The sequence below is a fragment of the Centroberyx affinis genome, unplaced genomic scaffold (genome assembly GCF_046629955.1).
Source record: "Centroberyx affinis isolate AG114_WGS23_722 - 3 ecotype Tasmania unplaced genomic scaffold, CSIRO-AGI_Caff_v1 ptg000460l_1, whole genome shotgun sequence".
NCBI classification, from domain to species: Eukaryota; Metazoa; Chordata; class Actinopteri; order Beryciformes; family Berycidae; genus Centroberyx; species Centroberyx affinis.
In genome coordinates, this window is record NW_027279120.1 from 203,024 (window position 1) to 220,864 (window position 17,841).

At 45.8% G+C, this 17,841-nt stretch overlaps 2 protein-coding genes across 6 annotated transcripts in view; both read right to left on the minus strand.

The window, feature by feature from the left end:
* The window catches only part of LOC139642324 (ankyrin repeat and sterile alpha motif domain-containing protein 1B-like), a 55,034-nt gene extending 46,169 nt beyond the window's left edge, over window positions 1-8,865 (minus strand). For all 5 annotated transcript variants that reach the window (XM_071517117.1, XM_071517118.1, XM_071517120.1 and 2 more), the window contains exon 1: window positions 8,662-8,865. In XM_071517117.1, coding sequence (XP_071373218.1) covers window positions 8,662-8,865 — 204 coding nt within the window. The remainder of the gene's footprint in view (window positions 1-8,661) is intronic.
* Window positions 8,866-17,841, minus strand: part of LOC139642323 (ankyrin repeat and sterile alpha motif domain-containing protein 1B-like) — a gene marked incomplete at both ends in the record, with an annotated part of 35,238 nt that continues 26,262 nt past the window's right edge. The window contains 4 exons of the mRNA XM_071517115.1: window positions 8,866-8,930; window positions 10,472-10,541; window positions 12,762-12,884; window positions 13,616-14,265. Coding sequence (XP_071373216.1) covers window positions 8,866-8,930; window positions 10,472-10,541; window positions 12,762-12,884; window positions 13,616-14,265 — 908 coding nt within the window. The remainder of the gene's footprint in view (window positions 8,931-10,471; window positions 10,542-12,761; window positions 12,885-13,615; window positions 14,266-17,841) is intronic.

Genomic DNA, 17,841 nt, shown 5'->3' on the forward strand with positions numbered 1-17,841 from the left:
AACTGATTTGTATGTCTCTCAGTTAGGGATGCCATCAGAAATATACATTTTGACACATGTGAAAAGGAAAAGCGAGGGAATCGCCACAACGATGGTAAAAACAAAAAGGGAAAGGTAGTGAGGAGGAGAGGGACTATGCCATGTGCACAGCCTGGAGGCGGTTTGGACTACACACACACACACACCCACATGCTCTAGTGAGGGATTGAGGGATTACCACTGTCAGTCTCCCTACAGCTCTTTCCTGTCAAAGTAATAACAGAGATAAACATCCAGGAGAAGAGGAAAACGAAAGAAGGGAGATACCCATCTGTTTCTTCCTCCCTCTATTTCAGTCCTGTCTGGAGGTCGGCCCTGGGGAGCCACCGCACACCGGTGTGCCCCGGAAAGGACATTTTGCTCCAATGCTGTGACATTATAATTCTAGATAGTAGGTAGCTGCGGTTTGGAAAGTAGTTTTCAGTCCAGTTCTCCTGAAGAACATGTGCCAGAGAAATCACTGTTCAGGTGGTTTTACTTCAGGAACTTCCTTGAATCAAGTGTCTTTTTCTTGATACTAGCGGACTGATCTGCCCTAGTCTGCCTTGCGTCACGATACTGGCAATTGTTTTGGGGAACGACATTGGAAAGAGTGAGAATTATCTCAAACCCACTGAGAGTTTTTCAAAGGAAATATAAGATCTGAAGACTGAATATGGAATTAAATGGCTTGTTAAAGTGAACTTCTTTCACAGTTTAACTTTTTTAGTGCATGTACCTCTATGGAGGACTTCATATTATTTCATTCTGTGTCCTGGATATAACATTTCAAGAGGTAATCGTGTCTGTTTGCAATTAAAAATAAAAGTCCTGACTGTTGATGATGCCACTGATTCCCCCCCGCAGACAGTGTTGAACGCTGACTGCTCCTGGGCTTCTTTGGAGATGTGTTTGTGTGTGCTGAGATGTGAAACAGCCCAGTATCAAGGATGTTTGACACTAGCCAAGCAGGGCTATTTAGTTGTTAGATAATCATTTAATCTCCAGTAGTCAGCATTCACACTTTAACTGGAGGGCTTGGCATTGGCCCAGTCTACAAGCCAGTCCTGACCTGGCAGGCAATTAAAATATGAATCTCGGAAGAAAAGTGTCAGGCAGTTTCACCTTATTTAGGAACTTCAGGGGCAGTGTTGGCCTAGTTCGAATCCTCTGAAAATGTGGTGTGGAGCAAAGCACCCCAAATTGCTGCTCAGCGGCCAACAGTAGAAGACTGTGGCTGCACTGGGCGGCTCCCAGGTGTGAATATGTGGAACTGTATAAATGAAGCAAGGCATTACTGGAAAAGAGCATAGCCTAATGCTCTGTCAACCTTATAGATCCCCCCCCCCCCCCCCCCCCCCCCAAAAAAAAAAAAAAAAAGTGTTGTTGCTGCAGTTAAATTATTGGAAAAACTTTGGCTTCCAGGATTTCCTTTGCCTGATATCAGACAGAATGGTCAACTCGTTACACTCCACTTCCATCTTCAGTCTGACATTGCCTCCACTCTAACCGATTTCCGTGGGGGAGGGGGATTCGATTTTCCCTAACCAATCACTAGAGACCAACGTATCCGCCTGAATCTAATGTTGTTTTAAGTCAACACTGATGCGTAGCCATGACAACACCAGAGACGGTTCAGAAAGTATAGAGCATCTTTGACAACACGGAGCGAAGTAAAAACAAAGTACAATGTCGGGCGATATTGAGAAGACATGCCGTCTATGTACACAGCCTCGATAGCAGCGTCTATCTTGTCTATAGCGGTCGCCATTGTTGTTATTACTCCTCCTTGGTTCTGGCGCACAGCTTGACAACAGCTTGACAACAGCTTGACAACGGCGTTAGTCCCGCCCGTAGCGCTGATTGGCTAATTGTTAGTCCCCCCCGGCGCTCACTGGACCGATCATTTTTCAGCCGAGAAACCGCTGTTTCATGTCACGATGCCAGACCAGAATCAGTCAACTCGGTGGAGTGGGCGGATTCAAAGGTCTGGACCCAGGCAAGGATTTCCTCGTACTCCTCTGCTCCTCTGTCCTTGTCCACCGCCCTGCTTGGACGGTAAAAGCCGAGCTAACAAATGAAGGCCTAATCCTGTGGCCAAGTCTATTCTTTCTACATTCTCCATATACCAGCCTGTGCGTCTGGGCCTTTTGTGACGCGTGCAGTTCATAGATCAGCTCCCAGGCTGATTAATTGAGCCCAGAGCAGCCGGCGCTGGAGTTACCAAGCTGCAGCATCACACCAGAGTAATGACCCACAGAGTCAGTGCAGAGTAGATTGTGGAGGCATCCAAAGGCATGACTAATTGCTCCCTGTTGGGCTTCCGATAGAGAAAGATAGAGAGCGCGCCTTAATGTTTGTCCTCTCTCTCTCTCTCTCTCTCTCTCTCTCCAAACCCATTCTGCCCCTTTCTGTCCTAACATTATGTTTCTCCCTTATCTGCTATTTCCAAGTGCAGGTGATGGATCATGGGATAAACATCACATGGGTCTTCATCAATATTAGTGGAGCTAGAGGAGAGAGTAATGGGACAAACAGAATAAGAGTTCATTCTTTCCTTCCTATTAGTAGAAAAGCCTATATTGTATATTTTGTATGCAAACAATTAGACACAGTTGTTGTGCCGTGTGTATGCATTATAAATGACCAAGCAGTCAGAGATCATTTGGAATGCAGCACTAGTATGAACACTAGAAACCCATTTTGCTTGTGGCGGAAAGTGTTTAGCGTCCACAGTGTCGATAGAACTGCCATGTCCTCTGGTTAGCCTGTGATTCCTCGACCGCAACGCTTAACAACAGCGCTCCGGGTCACAATCCCGCTGAACGCACAAATTAAATTCATGCACAGCGGCGGGGGGTGGAGACGAGAACGGAGAGGGAGCAAAAATTGATATTCAGGGACGGTAGCGAAAGCTATTATCGGCGCCAACAGACATAAACAAGCACTACACATCGCGCACGCTCCACTGTATCTCTCGCTCGCTCTCTATTCTCTTCTTTTCATTTGCTTTTGTTCATCCCTCGCCTTTCCTCTCTCGCCTCCTCGCCCTTCTCCCCTGCTATGCCACCAGTGGAGCCGTCCTGTTTCTCATTATGTTGTTGTCTCTCTCTTACTTACTTTACAAACTGTGTCTCTCTGGCTCTACAATCAAATATATTTTGGTGTCTTTGCAAACTTGTTGGTATTAGTTTTATGCCTTTTTTTTGGCTGCAAGTTAAGTTTCCCTGAAGTTTCCTGTGAGGAACCTCGGTGGCGGTTTGCTATTCGTAAGATTTCTCTTCAAGAATAATAAAATCCTTTATAAGGAGGATTTGAGGCGCCACCTTTGAGGAATATATGGATATTGACAGCGCTCCTTTTCTAATATTGTTGTTTTGCTCCATCCCTCTAAGGAAGAGGGGATCAAATTAATTTCAGTAGTCTCCCGGCTGCTCCTCTTATCAACTGCTGTTTCTCTAGTAAGCTGTACCAAATCACGCTTTATCTCTCCATTTCCACTATCTATCTAGTACTGCGCCCCCATTCTTTCTTGCACTTCCATGTACTAACCTAACCCTGCTCTCCCTTTGCCTTCATCAACCTCTCTCTCGCTCTCTCTCTCTCGCTCTCTCTCTCTCTCTCTCTCTCTCTCCAATTTGATGTGCTTCATTGGCATGAAAGCAAAGAACAAAGCATCAAAGATAAAAGATAAACATTTTACGTGAAATCCCATTCCCTCTTATATCATTATATCAGCGTGTATGCCTGAGTGCATGTGTGCATGCGTATGTGCGTGTGTGTGTCTCAGTGGAGAATTCACTTCCTCCACCATGCACTGAGGTTATAAGTTTGTCTATTGTTTGTCTCTCAATTGATGTGTGGCAATAATAAATCACACGTCATTTCAGCCTCCTTCCCTCTCTTCCTCCCTCTTCCAGATTCTTGTCACATTTCTGAGTGTCTAAGCTGGCGTGCAGCGTTTAGTGAGGAGTGTGTGTGTGATTGAGGGTAATGACAAGTGTTAAAGGGGACAATGGGACTGCATTCAGAGGACTTACCAAGGTGAATGGGCTCTTTACTAGAGACTGGTCACATAAAAATGCCTAAGGCCCACAGCTAAGTGGCTGTGAGTGCTTACGTACTTAAGTGCTAGACTGCGGACGTTGTTTTCAATCACAGGCTTTGCTGTTGTGATTGGCTGCATTTGGAAGAGCATATAAATGAACCGGCAACCTGCTGGAGTGCCAGACTTTGCAATGAATAACAGCTCAATATTCAAGCATACACACAAACAGACTCTTTGGTTTCTATGTTCAGTTCCATGCATCTACTGCCCTCCCCTTCTTTGTCTTAAATTCTCTCTGTCTCTCTCTCTCACACATATACATGGATATATGGTCACTTAAAATGGCAGTGATTTATCTCCATCCAGTGTCCTTCATAGTATCCGACCCTCACATGTAAACACAACCCTCATCTTCCGCTATCTCCATGACGACCGCTCCACCCCCTTGCTATTCGTCCATCAATCTGGCAGCATCTGTCCTTTACTGGCTGGTTAAGGTGGCAGGCCACGCCCACTCCACTGACCTCCATTTGTAGAGAAATGGTAATGGTAGATTGGAATGGTCTCTGTGCATGAGTGTGTGTGTGTGTGTGTCTGGTGTGTATGTTTGCATACACTCCTATGTGCTACCTGGTGCCTCTCGGCCATCACATGTGGACGTAGTCTGGGTCAAATTCATTTGCCGACCAGTCAGTTCTACAAATGATCTTGAACTTTGTTTCAGTTTGAATCTGCCATTTAACTTGATTTCCCATATTGAGTGGTGCTGAAATGAATTTGACCTGAGCCTCTCCTTGGAGAAACCACATCAACAATGAAAAGGAGCGGCGTAAACATCAGTGTATTCCCTGTAGCCTGCGCCTCAACTGCATTAATATCAATTTGTGGTAGCCACTGAGTCTTCAAGGTCGGGAAACATTAAGTGTCTCCCTGTTCAGTCATGCACAGCGAAACGCGGATAAAACTGAACCTAATAAGTTAGCAAGGAAGCCAAAAAAAACTTTGAACACAGAGAGTGACAGAGAGAGGCCCACTCACAAAAGGAACTTTGAAGTTAGCGTGACGGTTGCAAGGCTGTTTCATCTCAGCTCTATTCAATATTAATTGTATCTAAAGGCATTTCAGAGGAGACGGCTGAGCTATTGAGAAACATATTTAGACAAGAGGGGCGAGGCCAGGAGAGCAGAGAATTCCCAAGTCTCTCAGAAGTACTGCCAAAAACCCTCAGCGACCATCAACTAGGAGCAAATTAGAATAAAATACACTGACGCACTGATACGACGGTGTGTGTGTATGTGTGTGTGTGTGTGTCAGTGTAAGAGGAAGGAAGTGTTGGAGTGTAAAAGGAAAAAAATGTACCTGGGGACACTGCTAATAGAGAAAAGACCATTTGAGCTAAAAAATACTGCTGATAATTTAGACAACGGATGTGTGACATTAACACTTGTCTAGACACACACACATGCAGCGACTGTAATTTACACACACACACACACACACACACACACCTCTGCCCACTTTTGTATATAGAATAAACTTACCACTGGTATTTCACTGTAGGAAAACAGATTTAACTCCACGTGAATACATTTGAGTTACAGCAAACACAGTGTCCTTTCCCAAGACCTCTACAGAAATGATCTGTTTTATTTTAAAGTGATGTATCCATCACTTGAAATAACACCTACTCTTACAGAATGATTGACAGCACAGAATTAAAACGGGCAGCAGTAGCCCAGAGGTTAGAGAAGCTGACTTGTGACTGGAAGTTCGCCAGTTTGAACCTGGGACCGACTGGGAGGGGAAAGTTAATGAAAAACACTCCGCTCACCTTAAACAGCAGGACACTAAAGCAGCTGGTGGAGCTGCAGTGAACCTTCCTTTGACAATTACAGGTACAAAAAACCCCACAAACACTTTATGTCACTTTCTACAGCTTAAGTCTGTAACTTGAGTCCTTGGTTGACAAATGGCAGCATTTGTTTGAATTTTGTAGACTTCAAAACCCAGAAATCCTGTAAAGTAATGACAGTAAACTAAATGTCTTCTTCTTATTGGCTGGTGGAGGTGGAGTCCAGCTTCCTCTTCACTCTTAAGCAAATAGAGGCAAATCTGCAGCGTCTCAATTAGGCAGAATGGGATCTTCCCTTCTCTGTTGCAGCCCTATACTTCCTGATTTAGGCTGATAAGACAGGTCTATTTTTACGTAAGAATCTTGCCTAGCGCAGCTTTCAGGTGAATCATCTGTTCAGTATCTCCATATAGCTCCTTACTACCGGCCTCGGCACACAAACCGTACAGCTGTCGAGTCTGTGCGACAAGGATACGTGACACTCATGCAGGTGGCATTAGCATACAAAGTGGAATGATTTAGAGGGAGGAAGACGTAGGAGAAGGAGCAGAAGGGAGGAGGGAGGAAGAGAGAACAAAAGAGAGAGAGAAGGAGAAAGTCAGGGAGCAAAGAGGAGGAGTTTAGAAAGAGAGAGGGAGATAGAGAAACAGAGAGAGAGAGATTTTTTTCATCACATTCCATATTTTATAGCTGTTACTTCCCATTGTTATTTTAATCTCAATAGGCCTAATCATTCTTATTCTTACTTGTTATTCTGTTATTGACCTTATGTGCTTTAGCAATACTGTAATGTATATGGTCATGCCAATAAAGAGAGAGAGAGAGAGAGAGAGAGAGAGAGAGAGAGAGAGAGAAAGAGAGGGTGAGAGAGATGATGGTTGAGGTTTGTATATGCTGGCACTGGTTAATGTGGAAAAATTATAATTAACCACCGCAGAGTTCAAACAGAGAGGAGGAGGCATAGGGAGGAAGAGTGTCTCTCTCTCTCTCTCACACACACACACACACACACGGGTCTCTAATGGCAACTTTCCATCTCTAGTATGTTCAAAAACCAATTAACAAATTAGCGTCAGCCTACGATACACATAAGAACACTTACAAAGTGTAAGCACACATACAGATACAGTGACTGTGTGTGTGTGTGTGTGAGTGAGTGACTGAGTGAAAGAGAGGGAGAGAGAAAGAGAGCGAGAGAGAGAGAGAGACAGAGAGACAGAGAGAGAGAGAGATGCTGTGCCTGCTTCCTGTTGCCAGGGCAACCAAAGGCACAGATGCAGGTCACACTGAGTGGAGGACTGGTGCACACACACAAACACACACACACACACACTGCTAATTGGCCTAATGTAAAGGAAATTACATTCATCCCTCAACTGTGTTTTCTCCTCAGCGTGTTGAAGTCAGATGAACATTAATCCAGTACATGGAGGGAGAGGACAGACAGATATTAGCCTGATCTCAAAATCAATGGAATCAGGGTAAAATATTGTCATGTGAAAACCTTGGAACTCCAGTTTTAATTTCAATTGAAGGATTAGATGCTTCTGGTTGGGAAAATATTGCAACACTTTGTGCTTTAGAAACGCTTTCAAAGCCCTTAGATAAACTCAAAAATGCATGTTCGTCAAGCTGAAAACAAAACTGTTCTTCTTAGTTGATGAAAAGTTGGAGACATTTTGGAGATACGAGGTCCACCCCCCCCCCACCCCGACAGCGATGATCTGCAGCTACAGATAAACTCATCCAGTCAGCATCCCTGTGTCTCCTCTCCGTCTTTCTGCCTCTGCTGCAGTTTCTTCCCATTTTGGCATTCGTTTCTCCCATCGCCGTTACGATCCTCACCTGTCTTCCTCCTCAGTCTCTCTCTCTCTCTCTCTCTCTCTCTACCCCCGCAATTCTTACTTCTGTCGTTCATTTTACCCTCTCAACCGCTCCCTGTGCCCATCGGTCTGTCTCACACACGCATGCACACACAAACACACACCTACATCAAAAGTGTTTCTAAATGTGTCACTGGAGATGAAAGGACTGTAGCAGATAAAAAAGAGGAGAGGATGGAGGAAATGTAAGCAGAGAGGTTTAACCCTGACCTACAGGCTACAGGTGGTTGTATGCATTTGTGTGTGTGTGTGTGTGTACAAGTACATGGGTGTGGGTGTGAATGTGTGCATGCGTACAGTTGTTTGGTGTACTTATGTGTGCCTGTCACCGTGGTTTTGAATGTACCTGCGTATGTGAGCGCAATACGAACATGTACGTCTACAGCATGATGTATTTTGCTCTGGTGTGTATGTGGCGTGGGATTTCTATGCGTGGGAGGACCTCACATGGCATCAGTGAGGAGAGGCAGCTATGATGGGAAGGAAGAAAGCCAGAGGGGGATGAGAGAAGATGATACAAAGAGGAGGAAATCCAATAAACACAACAGACCCGAGTTGGAAAAAATTAAAAAAAATGAGTCGCGCAATGACTGCGAGGGGGAAAAGAACGAGAGATGATGAGAGCGTTGGAGAGATGAACATCAGACTGAGAGGGAGGTGGGACAAAGAAATAGAGGGAGAAAGAGATTGCGTAGAAAGAACAGACAACACAACCAAAAAAGAAAAAGACAGCAAAAAAACAGAAGGAAAAATGAAAGAAATCCCTCAACACCTCCCATCCCAAACTCCCAGCATCAACACCCCTCTTGCCACCGTCCCTTCTCCCAAACCAACACACACACTCGTAAGAAAACACTCACCATGAACTGGACGTTGTCGAAGCCGTTGGCCAGCAGGTGGTTCTCATACTGGACCAGGCCGATGGAGTCGAGCCACTGGCCCACGGACTGCAGCGGGCAGCGGGGACCTATGAGGGGGTGGAGGGGCAAACGCTTCAGCAGGGAGTAGCCGTCCACGCGGTAGCAGCGGCAGTCCGGCTGAGACAGCTGGCACTGCCACATCATGTTGTGGCGGGCAAAGTGGCTGTCGAAGGAGCCCGCCATGCTTTTCGGGGAGGCTTTTGTCAAGGCTGCGGGAGGAGGAGGATGGAGGAAGTAGGGGGGGGGGGGGGAACAAAAAAAAAAAGGTGGAGAAAGAAAGGTGGTGGAGGAGGAGAGTTGCGGGCTAGGCTGGAAGGTGAGGCATGGCGAGGATGGAGGGGGTCGGCATGCAAGGGTGCAAGGGGGTAAAGGGTAGACTAGGGTTAGAGCGTCCGGAGGCTGCCTTCTCTAGATCCAGCCAGAGGCGGGTGAGAGAGAAGGGGGCGAAGGCTGAAGTTGTATCCAGAAAAGAGCTGCGATCCTCGGGGTAAAATCCTTGCCAGAGAAGGGGGGGTGCTGGATAAGACTGGAGGTATAGATCCGCAAGAAAGAGAGAGATTGTGTGTGTGTGTGTTTGTCGCCGCGCAGCCGCTTTTCTTTTTCAGCTGTTGCGCTTGCTTGGCTGCTCCCTCGAGTGTGTGTGTGCGAGCGTGGCGCATGAGTGTGTGTGTGTGTGTGTGTGTGTGTGTAAGAGAGAGAGAGAGAAAAAGAGAGCGAGAGCTGCCTGCGCTGTAGATTTCTCTTTATCAAGTACTCCCACTCTCATCTGTATGCTTCTGCAGCCTCCTCTCTCTCTCTCTCTCTCTCTCTCGCTCTGCTCTACCTTTCTCTGAGCGCTCCTCTTTCTCCCGCGTTCCCTCCCTCCCTGCCTCTGTTTTCTCCCTCACTTTCCTCCGTCTACCTCCTGTCTCTATCTCCTCTCAGCCTGTCGATCCTCTCCTTCTGTTCCCTCTCCCTCTGCATCCTTGCCCCCTCTCTCTCTCTCTGTCTCTCTCTCTCTATCTCTGTTTCTCTCTCTCTGTTTCTCTCTCTCTACATATATCTGGCTTGCACTGCTGATAATAGCCATCAGATCAGCCCCAGCTTCTTTGTCTGCAAGATGAGCTCCCTCCCACACACACACACACACACACACACACACACACACACACCATGCAGCGTATGTATGCATACGTATCTGTATGTGTGTGCGTGTGCGTGTGTGTGTGTGTGTGTGTGTGTGTGTGTGTGTGTGTGTGTGTGTGTGTGTGGTGCGGCTGTGTGTGCTTTGTTGGGGGGAGAGCTGGTTTAGCACAAACAGGATTTCTCCCTGTGGTAACCATGGTTAGCGGATGCTTCGCATTCACAGATGAAAAGAGTGAGAGAGAGAGAGAGAGAGAGAGAGAGAGAGAGAGAGAGAGGGAGGGAATCAGGGGGTGGAGGATGGGTGAGTTGATGGAGGGGGAGAGGGGGGTGAGACAGATGAAAGCAGCGAATAGAGATGAGTAGAAGAGGATTGAAGGAAGGAAGGCAGGTAAAGAAACTGGCAGAAACAGATTTCCCCTCCAACCAACAACGGGATTTGATGTGTGCAAAAAGTCAAATTTACTATAGGGATCATGCGTGGTCACACACACACACACACACACACAATCATGCACGCACACACGCATGCAATCATAAACACACAGATGCACACAAACCTGCACGCATATACTGTATGTACACACACACACACACACACACACACACTCACACTCTTGTGTTTTACCTGAGGTGTCCTCCCTGATGTCCAATCCGGTGCCTATGCCTGCCCCAATGGAGCTCATAATCTTGTCGATCTGAGCGGATGGGAGAGAGGGATGGGGGCGGGGGGGGGGGGGGGAGACAAAAGCGAGAGAAAGAGAGAGAGAGAAAGGGAGGGAGAGAGAGAGAGACAGACAGATTGCATGTGAGAGAGGGAAAGTCACTTCCCAGTAATAACGCTAACCTCTATTTCTGGATTCAAGTGTCACATAACATAACCATTACGCCAGCCACTGTGGTGAATGTCAATCATTCCTCTGTGAATTGAAAAAAGCGTGGAGCAGCAGAAGGGGAGGAAAGAAAAAGAGATGATGTGTAAGGAAGGGAAGACAAAAGAAAGCAGAGGAGAGATGAAGGGAGAGGAAGGCTGGAGAGGCAGGAATCCTGGCGGTGGGAGCTACAGTGGCTTCATTAGTGTCTGGCTGCTGGCTGTCTGCTGCTCATCTCTGACCCGGGACCTGCTGCTAACCACTGAACTGTGCAACCCACATCCATCCAGCTGTCAGGCCCACTGGCTAACCATGGGCCAGGACAACCCGGCCTCGCTCCAACTGGTCCGAGACCAGCGCTTAAAGAGCCAGGTCCGACAAACGCCAACAATCGCTTACAGGCCGGTGGACCATGAAGGTGGCGTCATCGTTGGAGCGGGACAGGCACTTCACCCTTTCTACCTTTGGGCATCCTGTTATGCCATTTGTGACCATGCACTACTTTTTTCCCTATTGGTATATTAGCTTTAGTTAGTTAGCTTTACGTAAGAAAATCTTGACTGTATGGTTGAAGTGCCAGCACTTCACTACATGCTATTAATTAGCATCCAAATAACCACAAACGAGCTTACACTGAGAACGATCACCCCCATCCAGTGATTTCAATACATAAGCAATTTTCAAGGTAAAGACAGATTAGAAAGCACAGATTTGTAACACGCGGTGGACTAGCCCTTTAAGCCTGTAGCGCTAATGAGCACGGCTATCTTAAGTTCATTGCCTGTTGTGGGCCGTCCCTTGTGGCTGGTCCCTTGCTAATAATGCAACTATTTCTCGAGCACATGCTGCAACTAGAGCAACTTTGTTTTTTTTTTCCCCGAAATCCCCATATATCACTCCATAATTTCCCTGAAGCCGCCTTATCTCCTCCTCCCGTAGCACACAATTAAGCAGGAAAGGTCATGTTAATTGCCGAGCATTATGGGAAATTCCATATGGTAATTCATCACCATCAGCAAGTTATGTGCTGTGTGGAGTAAATGAACACTAATGAACATGTTATGTGAAGAAAGATGGAATTATACATGTAAATGTAGACAGACATGCACAAATTAACTTTCGCACACTTTTGCACACACTTGCATTTGTGGACTTTAAAAAAAAACCGAAGAAGGACACATCAGCTAATTAAGTCATGCTCATAATTGTGTGAGAAGAAGATATTTTTCTCCAAACCGTAACCAAATGGTCTTTAAAATGGTATAACATTGTCCTTCATTTATGTGTGTTTGTGAGTGTGTGTGTGCAAACATGCAGGCTCGCAAGAGGGTGTAAATAAGCATAAACATAAGCTCACAAAAGTGTGTGTTGCTGGCAGTGTGAATGGTGAGCAGTGAGCAGAAGGTAATGTGTCTGTGACCCGGTGTGTTTATAAAGGGCTGAGATCCAGCAGTGTTGTCCAGTCAACGGATCGCATCTGTGTCAGTGGCCCCTTTAATTCCAAAGTAGCCCCAGGCGCAAACACACCGAGACCGAAACACACACCAGCTCCGACCCCGGCTCTCTGCCCTCTATAACATAAACTGCTTTCTCTCTGATATCTGGTCTTCCCTCCAGCTCCAGTGCTGGTTACAGAAGAAAATCAATATGGGGGCATGTTAAATTAGCGTTGGGGCACCTTTTCCACCGTAGTATTGCAGTGGATTTCAAAGGGATGAAAAACTGAAGCGGCACACTGAACTGAAGGGTGCAGTGACCTCTAATGTCTCCTGGAGAGTAAGTTCTATTCGAAAAGCACATCATTTTCTGTCTTTTCCACTGTGGTTTCTAAGGCTCGAGACAACTAGGTAAAAGACAGTAGAGTATCACATTACAGCAATAGATGAAGTGTCTCTTACTTCTATCCAGTCAGTGGTGAAAAAGCTGCTCCTTTTCGTTCTAGCTCACCTCTTTCCTACTTTTTCCAATTTTAAACTCACTCATATTTCAGTGGATACTGAACTGTAAACTGGTGTGGTAACAAGCCCATGCCGGTGTGTCCCTTACCTCTTCCCACTCAGCGGTGAAGGAGGGTGTTCGCTCCAGCCGTCCCCCAGGAGTAGTGCCTTCTCCTGGGCTGGGACTACCAGGCCCCTGTCCCCGAGACCCAGAACCCCAACTGTGCTCCTCCTGGATAAGATGAAAAACAACCATTTTGGGTTTTTTGAATATTGTGGAATTACAGACAATTACAAGCTGCTCACATAGCCAAATGTTTTTAGGGGATCTATGGAAATTGAGTACTGTTTAGAGAATGAGCACTTCCTTTCGGCGCACATCAAAATTTCATCCATAATCAAGTGTTTTTCATCAAACAGACTATGTATTTAGCTTATGATTTATTTACTATATTTTATACAGGCAGTCTCATAAAATGTGCAGCACAGCAGGGAGGACTGTGGCCCAGATCAGCGAGTTATCTAACTGGCTGGACTGGTTTCTACTCTGTTTCCTACGTCACAGTGCATGACACAGCAAAATGCAAAAAGACCTCCATCAATTCAAACAACTGCAGCTGGACAATCCCGAAAACTCTTTAGAATGGAAGCATTTGACTTTCAAACCTAATTGAGATTTCACAGCTAACCTCACCTTTTTTCATAAAAGAAACTTATCCTTGGCCAGAGGCTCATAAATAAATGTTACACAAGAGCTAGACACTATCAGAAAAATAGAAAAATGACTGCCAGAGAGTATCACCTACCATTCTCCAGCTTGCTTTCATATTTCATCCAACATGCTGTGCTTTATTTCATAACAAAAACACTGTCATCAAGCTTTGACTTAGAGTAAGTAACTCTAGATCAGAATAACAAAAGCTAGAAAAGGATAATGAAGGAGATGTGTAGGCAGCAACATACCTGTATGGGAGACACAGCCACCAGGTTGGAATCGGACTTGGACAGAGACTTGGACAGTTGCAGGTCCAACACACTGCGGGGCATGGACCTCATCCTCCCCAGGGTGCACGCTCTCTCCTCGTAGCCCGCCCCTGATGCACCGTCCCTGGCCGCGCTGCCGGGCTGGCTCCCCCGCAGCTCCGGAACCTCCCCGTTCTGAGCGGAGGAGGAGGGCAGGGTCGAGTAGCCGCGGGGCGGGTCGAACTGCTCGCAGTTCCTGGGCCGGGCCTGGTCCTGGTTGACCCTGGTGTGGAAGATAGTCCGGTAGACCACCTGCGGTTTCGGGGGTTCTTTGGCGGTCTTCTGATACGCCGACTCGCTCCCTGTCCTGGGGAGGACCTGAGGGGGGCCCGCGCCGATCACCAGGCTGAACTCCGGCGTCCGCAGCAGGCTTCCCTGGGTGTCCGGCCCGGCGTATTTGCGGGGTTTGGAGTTGTAGAGGTGGTAAGGCGTGTCGGGGGTTTCGCAGGCCGGGGAGGATCCGTGGAGGAGGCCCGCAAACTCCTCCGGGACGTGGCTCCTCCTGCGCTCCTCCAGCAGAGTGGAGCAGGTGGAGGAAGAGGAGGGAGGAGGGGGAGGGGGAGGCGCGTCCCGCTGGTAAGGCCCGTCGTCTGCCAAGAGCACAAAAAACAAACAAAAACAAAAAAAATACATTGACTGATTAGGGTTAAATCATACAGCAATGTGGATTCGCATGAAACACTCCTGTCACAACAATCACACACACTGATGAATTTACTCCAGCAAAGAAAAACAAGAAGCAAATCAGAAAATTACACTCCCACTGCACAAACAAACCACACAATATTAAAAAGAGAGCACTGAGCATAATGCCAAGTAAACTATAGAACAGAGAGAGAGGCAATGGAGCAAAAAAAACCAAACACCACAAAACACCCAAAGCTGCAAACAGAAAGATAAGAAAGAGGTAATACATCTTCTGCTCGCCTGTAGAAAAGCTGTTTGCTTCTCAAAGGAGAAAAGACAACTCCTGACTTGGATTTTACACCCCTGCTCCTTCAGTGTCTGGGTGCAAAAGCGTGTGTGTGTGTGTACATGTGTCTGAACCTGTGCATGTATGCATGCATTCATTGGGGCAGACGTTCTTACATCATTGACTGGATTCTTTGAGGTGTAATGAGAGCCAAAAGGATGCTTTCAAAGGCCCAGTCACTGTTTGTGTGCAGCGGGGTGAAAGAGAGGCCGCAGAAAGCTTCTTTTTATTCTCCACATATGTGTTTGTGTAATTGTAGATGCACGCCTGTGTGCACGAGTGTGTGTGTGTGTGTGTGTGTGTGTGTGTGTGTGCGCATGTCCCTGCCTGACTACTGGCCTGTCAGTTTGTGTATGCTTGTGTACACATCTGCACACACATTAGACTTGAGGTCACAATTTCCCGGCAAGATTTACATATTCAAACACCATTGTTTTGCACATCAAAAAGACATACTTCTCATGATACAAAATACAAAAGTAAAAGTTTTATTATTTATTTTTTATATTCTTTTTATTATTTATTACATTTTGATATTCCCTTTATACTCGTGCTGATACATCTTGACATCAAGACAATATTGTAGCAGAGAGTAGTATTATGTTCCAGTCTAATTCAGTTTGTAACGTAGCTCCTTAGGGAACAGGATAAAAAAAATGATATTCAAACTTAATTAATTTGCATTGGTGCTTTTATTTATATATATATTCACAAACAAGGTCCCTTACGTAGTCTGACTAAAACTAGGGATGCTGGAGTGATGGAGTTAGAATGATTGGTGCAATTACAAACCAAGCACTGAGAGACAGACAGACAGGCAGGTAGACAGAAACACAGAAACACAGATGGACATACAGACAAACAGAAGCACAGACAGATGTAGAGAGAGACAGAAAGTGTGTTGTCGTCTTTGATACTGTGGATAACAAACACCACATGAGGGATGTATTCTCTCTCTGTGCATAATAGATATCTTAGTCATGCATGGTAATCCATCAGCAGGTGAAAATACACAATGATATTACATCTCCCTCTCCTGCTCCCACACACACACACACACACACACACACACACACACACACACACACACACACACACACACACACACACACAAACACACACAGGACTGCGGCAGGAGGCTGCATAGAATCTGATTTTGTTTTGCAGTCATCTGTTGATTAAACACAATACAACATGATGCTCTTACATTCTATAAATAGATGAAAAGAAAACTGTGCCTGAGTCGGAACAACTCGTGCATGTGTGTGTGTGTGTGTGTGTGTGTGTGTGTGTGTGTGTGTGTGTGTGTGTGTGAGGGAGATGGCGAGCCCAGATCTCTCCCTCTCTCTCTCTGGTTCCTGTCACTGTGTGTTACGATTGTGTACCAGGCCATGTAAACAGTCTCACCACTGATAAGCATCACACACACACACACACACATACACACACACACACACACACACACAGAGACTCAACAGTTTCAAAATCACAATCTCACTTAAACAAATAATGCACACACACAGACAAACACACACTCTCTGCTGTCGACCAGTCTGTCTAGTTTTCAGCTGGCGCTCCTCAGCACATCCAGCCCACATTTCCATATGCAACAATTACATAATGAAAGCCGGTGGCACGGCGCAGAATAGAGTTACGTAAGGAAATGTGAGTTCGAACACAGAAACTTGGCTGCTCTTTCTGAGAAAAACCCCAGAAGAGTGACGAACCCGAATCATTCACGCTGATCAAAGTGGGACAATCTTGCAGTGACGCTCATGCTCTTTTCATTTTCAAAGGCAAAGAAAGTGGAACAACCTTAACTTCAGTCCTCGGATGGAAAACCATGTTAGGAAGTTGGGAATTTTCTTGAGGGACCCGCATTCAAATCATTTGCAGTGTGAGTGTTACATATCTCCTGAATATCCACAACATCTGCTGTCTTTTAAGTGTACGCAGCACTCCCATTTACTGCCTTCAGGTAATGAAGGTGAAAACATGACTCATCCCGAAACCTTTAATGGACTTAAATTGTTCTTTCGTCTAAAGACTTCACAGTCACTCATTAGCTCCCACGCATGCTGAAAGGTCTTAAATTATGACTAATCCTCAGCATTTTACAGGATAAACGAGGCTCAATGACTAAAAGATCAGAGCAAACACAGTGCGTTGCCCTTTCACTGTCCTGTACCATCAACTTCTCATCTCTTTGTCTGCATCATCTGTCTGCTAATGGTTGCTCTTTTACCATAATCAACATCCAAAGCATTTGTCGGCAAGTAGGTCACTGACCATCGACAATATGTCATTGAATCAATTTTTGTGAGTTATTACATTTTCAATGCTAAGAAAAAAATCAAATATTGTAAATGATCTTGCATTTATTTTCAGAAATGTAAATCCAAATGTTTTTTCTCAAGATATTCACAGCAAAACTTTTTGGAGCAATGTGGCATCACTGGGATTAGTGGTAAGTGAGATTGACATCAATAATACATACTTTTTGACTGCACCTTGAACGCATCGTTAAGTTACTTATGATAATATGATAAGAACATGAATCTCCACTCAAAGGCAATCTCGCCTCGGAAAAACCCACATTTCTCCCTTCATGTGCTTCCTTCAGCCCTGTTGCGCTCTTTCTTTCTTTTCCGCTCCCTTATCGCTCTCTCCATCCCTCTCCTCTTTTTAAAAATGAGGATGGTTGGCAACAGGTGAGCCTGTCGGTCGCCATGGCAACAGGGAGCCCAGCATCAGCATCTCCCCCGGCTTCGGGTGGCTGAGAGTCTTTGGCCTTCGTGAGAGGCAGGAGAGTGTACGCCTGATAAACACTGCAATCAAATCAGCAGGTGTGTGTTTTGTGTGTGTGTGTGTGTGTGTGTGTGTGTGTGTGTGTGTCAAGCCAGAAAGAAAGAGCAGAAGCGAGAAAAAGAAGCATTTGATCGGTACAGAGGTAGTGATGAGGTACTGGAGAGAAAGAGTTAAGGTTAGCGGAGAGAGTGGAGGGAAGGTAGACATGATCGTACAGTAAAAAAAAGAAAAAAGAAAATCTCATCGCAAAGTGAAGTTAAAACCTACAGAAACCTGTTGAGCTGATGATAATAATCTACAGAATTCACCAAATTAAACAGAAGAACAAAGCGATGGAAGGATAAGAGCAGCAGTCAGATAAATCTGCTCAACTCTCAGCCCTGGA